Source organism: Myotis lucifugus, unplaced genomic scaffold (assembly GCF_000147115.1).
Source record: "Myotis lucifugus unplaced genomic scaffold, Myoluc2.0 scaffold_7, whole genome shotgun sequence".
NCBI classification, from domain to species: Eukaryota; Metazoa; Chordata; class Mammalia; order Chiroptera; family Vespertilionidae; genus Myotis; species Myotis lucifugus.
Genome location: NW_005871055.1, coordinates 6,975,818 through 6,982,463, shown reverse-complemented (window position 1 = coordinate 6,982,463; position 6,646 = coordinate 6,975,818). Strand labels below are relative to the sequence as shown.

The following is a 6,646-nucleotide window of genomic DNA, read 5'->3' as shown; positions in this document are numbered from 1 at the left end:
CCCATTATCTACTGAAGTCCTCAGATGGCATGCATGAAGTGCATGACCTGGCCCCATGCACTTCAATATAAAAATCCCACTGTCCCTCCTAAATGCTCCCTAAATTCTTGGATCTGTTCTTCCCCATTAAAGTACTGATCACAGCTGTATTGTAATTAGTTTGTCATTCATCAGTCCCTTTCACTAGTTTGTGAGTGTCCAATGAGGCAGCAGGGGTCTTCTTCAGAGATGTATCTTCAAAGCTTAATGCTTCATGCCGGGTATATAAAGGATGCTCAGAATGAATTAATGTGCTCTTAAATGTTCATAGTCTCCTAAAATACCATGAAATTTTAGAGCCTGGAAGGTAGGGAAAAGCAATTTTCACTTTATCAAAACATATTCTCTTCTAAAATAAATTCTCAATCCCTGGATAACTAACTGCCTAGCCTAAAGCTCTTACATTTCTGAAATGAAACCAAGAGCCAAGAAGCAAATAACATCCTTTTGAACTAGAATTAGCTTCTAGACCAAATCCTTTATGGGTTTGTGAAGCTTTAAAAATTCTGACTTCCTAAATTCAGAAATAATTTTTTTCGTCTTGAAAATCTGCAACAAAATTATTCTTAGGTATTTTAAATGGAGGTGGATTCTGAATTATTTCACATAGGAAGTAACCTTAGAGATTTAAAAATCATCACTGTAATTCAAAACATTCCACTTGTAAGGAGACAGGATCAGAAAAGCACTGTATTTTATGCTACTTAGAAATTTTAGGTTTAGTAACAGCCCTTCCATTAAATACAAAAGAATTATTTTAAAATGTATTAAACAGCAACTTTCAAGGTTCAGTCTTAGGTATTACTTTAATAGCACTAATGAAGTATATAGTTATTTTAAAAGCTTATTTTTAAAAATCTATTTTACTCACTGCATATAGAGAACTAGATTTTTTTAAAATGTTTTTTCCTTTACATGGAATATCTTAAGATACAAAGAACCAAATTACTTTTGTTTTTATTATATGGGAAAAACAACACACAGGCCTTTAGTCAAATAATTTTGTGATATTTATGTTCCATTGCACATATATGAGTTATACAAATTAGTAACACAAGTTATTTCTCAAATTCCAAACATTTTCTAAAATATTATTACAGCAGATGCCTAGGATATTAAAACACTGAGGTGGAAATTATACGCTAAAGAGTTAAATATTACACTGAAAATACTGCATATTTTAATTAGAGAAAAATTAAATTGTGTGCTTAAATGCTCTAACAACTAAGTAGCAGGGCAACTAACAACTACAAATAAGTCACAATGGTCCATTTTTATGTATGCATTTATATGATTATCCTTTAGATAATCACTCCTCTTGAAAATGCATAATTAAAACATAGAATCTCTCTACCTAAGATATATGGTGAAGTGTACTGTTTTTTATGACTTTATACAACTACTAAATCAAAGATAAAAGACACCACACTTGGAAAGAAGAAAGTATTTTTAAAAGGAAATGGTTTTAATTGAATTAATGAGATGAAAAGATAGTGAAGCCCTGTTTGCTACTTACATGAAAGAAGATTTTAAAAAATAATCACTGCACAAAATACAAAGAGTATGGTTATGCTGTGTTATTAAGTTTTTCTCCATGTTTTTCTTGAATGTTCAAGAACAAATTAAAGTTTCCACGGCAAATTTGTTTTCAAAATGCCGAATTGTGATACAATCGCTGACTTCACGTTTCTGAATGCCTGTTTGGAAGGGAAAAGTTGTTAAATTTTTGGTTCTTTAGTCATAAATATTCACATTAATCCACATAGTTATTATTTAGACATATGGAAATATTCTACTCTATATTCCATTCATTAGCTTGATTTTTTAACATTAAAGAAAATAATTTTCTCTTTTCTGAACTAAATGTCTTAACAGATCTTAATAACAATAATAATGCCATAAGTATAACTTAGAAATATATCTTGACTGTGGTGGTAATTTGTTGAAACTTCAGACTGCATATGCATAATCTGACCTTTAAAAAAAATTATGAACCATTAAGATAATTTAAAAATGTAAGAAATCAAGCAGTATATTTCAGGTGACTGACTCATCAGGTGAAATAAGTAAAAATGCTAACCAAAGCCAGGAAAGCACTTTTACTGGGTGCTGCAGTTCCAAAGAAATCACACCTTAGTATTTGAATGTCACTTCTTACTTTCCCACAGCTCTGCCACATGTACTTTCATTTTATTTTTATAATGATCTTGAAAGGAAATGGGGAGGCACTATTATCCTTATTTTTTAGGTGAGAAAACAAAGGTTAAATGATTTGGCAAAGCTATATTAGTTGTGTCAATGCTCTTAATTCTTCAGCCAAATTCCTTTGTAATTAACCTGACTATGATTATCTTCACCAAGATCCAAAAGAAAAACTATCTGCTTAGAATCCAGATGCCTGAGCATACACCTGAAGAGCTTCTCCAGACACCTGCTGGATAAGAAGAACCTTTGCTGGGTGGCTGTACCAAATAGGATGGAACATTGGCCTGGACGACTACATGGAAGAAACCTTCCAGCAGCTCAAGGCAATGGGATTTCACATTCACCTATTCTCTCTCTCTAAAAAGAGTGGATTTAGAGTTAAGATGATTCTTCAGAAATCTACAAATATTATATAGTGATAGAGTTCTATTTCTCATTCATGGCAAACATATTAAATCTAGCTTAACACAATGAAGTGAAACAAAAAACTTTTCTGCCAGCACTTTAAAAAGTTATTACCTTTAATGGTATCTCTGCGTTGCAGTTTATAAGTTTCCTTGTCATGGCACAGTCGATAAATAAAGAAACCCAGGTGGTCAACGTTTTCAATGCGATCAGTGATAACCATGTGTTCGTGAATTAGATATGATTGAGGCAAATAGGTTCCAGCCTACATTTGGAAAAAAATAAATTACATGAATATCTCAAGGCCTACACTGAACAGACAAGGAAAATAAAATTCTTACAGATTATAGTTGAAACAGAGGCTGGCAAACTACTGCCCACCATCTGTTTTTATAAAGTTTTACTGAAAAACAGTCATGCCAATTTGTTTACATATTGTCCATGGCATCAGAATTGAGTAGTTGTAACACAGATTTTATTTTTCTTAAAAGCCTCCTATTTATTCTCTGGCCCTTGAAAACTTAGGTATAATTTTAAAAATTACTTATTTAATTTCAAAATTAGAAGAAAAAAATAAAAAACCCCACAAAAACCATGAGTCCTAGTTCCTCACAGCTGTATTTCCAGTAAAATGGGCTCCTATAGGGCTAGTTTCTCAACAAGAATTCCCAAGGTGCTATAGTAGCAGCATTAATAAAAAATATTTCAAAACTGTATACCTTTATGTTAATAAGTAACTCCAGTAGGTTTCTGGGTGGCATAACAATGGAAGTGTTCAGAGGAATCACATAGCACTTATCCAGGTTAAGATCTAAATAGGCCGTGAGTTTCTGGGAAGAAAAAGATACATTTCTGTTAGATTAATATTTATAACTCAGGCAACAGCTGTACTTTTAAGAATAATTTATACCATTAAAATGGGTTGGCTTTAGAATATGTAAATCACTTGTACTTCAATAAGTCAAGACTTTGCTGGGATAAGAATGGAAGTAGAAATGGGAGAAGAAAAATTGCTATTAAGAAATAAAATTCTTTTAAAATGTATTTATCTATTTATTGATTTTAGAGAGAGAAAGGAAGGAAAGAACAGAGCGAAAGAAACATCAATTTGTTGTTTCACTTAGTTATGCATTCATTGGTTGATTCTTCTATGTGACCTGACTTGGGATTGAACCACAACCTTGGAGTATGAGGACAACACTCTAACCAACTGAACTACCTGGCCAGGTTGGAAATAAAATTCTTATGGGTTTGTTTCTATAATAAGCTATTAAAATTAACAGCAAATAACCTATAATCTGATTAAGAGATTCAGTTAGTTCCCTTATTTATAAGCCCTAATGTCCTCCAAGGTATCCATCAATTGTAGATAAAAATGAACTCTCCTATGCATCTAGATAGTATCCTATCCTATATAATAAAAGGCTAATATGCAAATAGACTGAATGGTGGAACAACCAAACAACTGGTCGCTATGAGGTGTGTTGACCACCAGGGGCGCATGCGGAACATGGCGGTGTCAGCTGCTGCAGGATGGTGGAGCAGGTGAGTGGGGGCGCCGGTCGCTGTCATCAGGGCGAACCTCTGGTGGTTACTGAAAATTCTTTGCTCCTGTGCACCATTGTCCCGCCCAGCACTTGCACCTGCTGCCGGCGCCGGGCCCACTCACACCCACTGCTGGCGCTGGAGCCGCTGCTTGCACCCACTGCCAGCACCCAGCACCGGCACCGATCGCCCCTCCACCTCCCCTTGCTCCTGCGGGGCGATCGGGGCAGGCAGCCGCCTCTCACATCCACTGCCAGCGACAGCTCTGTTCGCACTTGCTTCTGGCGGTGGGAGCAGGGCTGCTGGCAGACAGGGGGCCAGGGGCCATGGCAGGAGAGGGTAGGCGGGGGCATGGAGGATGGACCGAGACCTGCCCCTGTGCCCACCGCAGCCTCGTGGTCCACAGTTCCTTTCAAGGTGCACAAATTCGTGCACTGGGCTCCTAGTTAATTAATATTATCCTTAGAGAAATGAGTAACAGTCAATTTAATGATTGTCTGTGTTCTTGTGGTTCAGGTGAGAAACCCTGGTTGAGAAAGACTGTCAACAGGATGGTTTTGAGGATTAACATGAATTAACTAACCATGTAAACATTTAGATTTTAAGAGCTCAGTAAGTGTTAGCTATTATTATTTACTATTTGCTTTGGATAAGGTTTATTACCTTGAAGTAAGTCATTTTTCAAACTGGCTTATAAATATTCAGCAGATGTATTTTATCAGGGATAAAATGCAATGCCAATTTCAGTGATATGTCTACATGTTCAAAATGGCAAATATATACTGATTTAACATCTGTAGGTAATATGAGAATTTCTGAATTTCTGAATCCTGGTTTGAAAGAACAAAACATTCTTGGGACAGAAATTATTGGGGGAATTTAAATATCAACTAGATATTAAATAATACTACATTATGTTAATTTTCTTAGATGTGATAATTATGTAGTTATATAAATAAAGTCCTCATTCTTAAGAGATAATAGCTTTATGTATCTAGGGTCAAGTGTTAAAAGTGAGAAAAAGAGATAGGATAAAAATGAAACATGATAAAATTTGATAGAAGTATGATAAAATTTTGTAACCACATGGAGAATTTAGGATATTAACTGTATTTTCACTTCAACTTTTCTGCAGTACTTAACAATTTTCAATAGTTGGGGAAAATATAGAATGGGAACTTAAAAATAATTAATGAGCCCATCAAATGTTGATAGTTTATTTTGTAGGACAGAAGAAACCCAAGTTCAATTTTTTAAGTAAAAAGTAAACTCTAAATAGAATAAATCAGGAAATACGGAAAACTACAAAAAGCATAAATTAAAGAACTTGCACTCTTTTTGTAGTTCAGGACATCTGGCTCACCTTGTTAAAGTCATGAACAATGTTGGCAGGATCACTATCTGCAAACTCTGGGACAGGCACACTGATGAATTCAACTTCATCTTCCTCAAAGATCTTAATATTTTCCTCAATTGTCTGGTAGCGAGCAGCTGGGGCATCGGCAGAAGGCTCATTTAAGATGACATCATCTTTGATGTACTTTATTCCGCAGTAGTACACGTCATCTGGCTACAGAGGGTTTAAACACCATTTCAGCATTTCAATAAGAGACAGGTTTTTAAATGTAAGCATTACTTAAGCTGCCACAGCTATCTAAGTAGTAGTTTGCTTGCAAACTCGTACTTTTAGATGACAAGTCAGACAGTTTAATTACAGAGTTAACACATTCTTTGAGATCAGGTTTTAAAGTATTGTAAAAAAAGTTTCAAAAGGAGAAAAGCAGTTGATTTTCCCTTTATTCTTTGTGGTCCACAGAAATAGAATATAAAAGCAATTATCCATCTGGTGACAAGTAAGTTTGAAGAAACATACAGACCTATTTCTACTTGTAGGCATTATTTTTATAAAAGAATATATTCAGAAATTAATGTTTCTTCTGAAAGAGCATACTTTTAAAACTTTTAATATGATTCACTGAGTCAATAATTTTTCTATTAGCCAAAAGAGGGATAATTTTTCTGAAATTTTCAGTCTTATTTTTCCTTAAAATATATTACAATTAAATGGAAAATATTACATTACAGCAAATCATAAAGACTGCAAAAAGTAAACATATATAATAAAAACTAGAAGTATATAACAAAACATTAAGACAAGTATCTTTGGACAATAAAACTGCAAATGAGTTTTCCTTTATTAAATATATTTCTTATAAAAATTGTATTAAACAAGGTTGAGTGGTATCTCAGTAATGTCTACTGATATGCCATCATCTTGAAAAATATAGAAAATGAACATGAAATTTATACATCTTCTGGCAGACTAATAAAATCTATTTGTCAACACTCTCCCTAAATTTTAAAAATATTAAAACATTTGAGGTAGTCATAAAAAGCTCATTTTCCAAGATTACCTTAAGAAAAAAACAATAAACCTACTGAATTATCACCC

General features: G+C 34.0%; 1 protein-coding gene across 4 annotated transcripts in view; it reads right to left on the bottom strand.

The window, feature by feature from the left end:
• Positions 1 to 1,026: 1,026 nt before the first annotated feature.
• The window catches only part of ITM2B (integral membrane protein 2B), a 29,919-nt gene continuing 24,299 nt past the window's right edge, over positions 1,027 to 6,646 (bottom strand). For all 4 annotated transcript variants that reach the window (XM_023748487.1, XM_023748488.1, XM_023748481.1 and 1 more), the window contains exons 3-6: positions 5,558 to 5,764; positions 3,369 to 3,479; positions 2,764 to 2,914; positions 1,027 to 1,736 (exon numbers count right to left, since the gene is read on the bottom strand). In XM_023748487.1, coding sequence (XP_023604255.1) covers positions 1,651 to 1,736; positions 2,764 to 2,914; positions 3,369 to 3,479; positions 5,558 to 5,764 — 555 coding nt within the window. In that variant the 3' untranslated portion in view covers positions 1,027 to 1,650. The remainder of the gene's footprint in view (positions 1,737 to 2,763; positions 2,915 to 3,368; positions 3,480 to 5,557; positions 5,765 to 6,646) is intronic.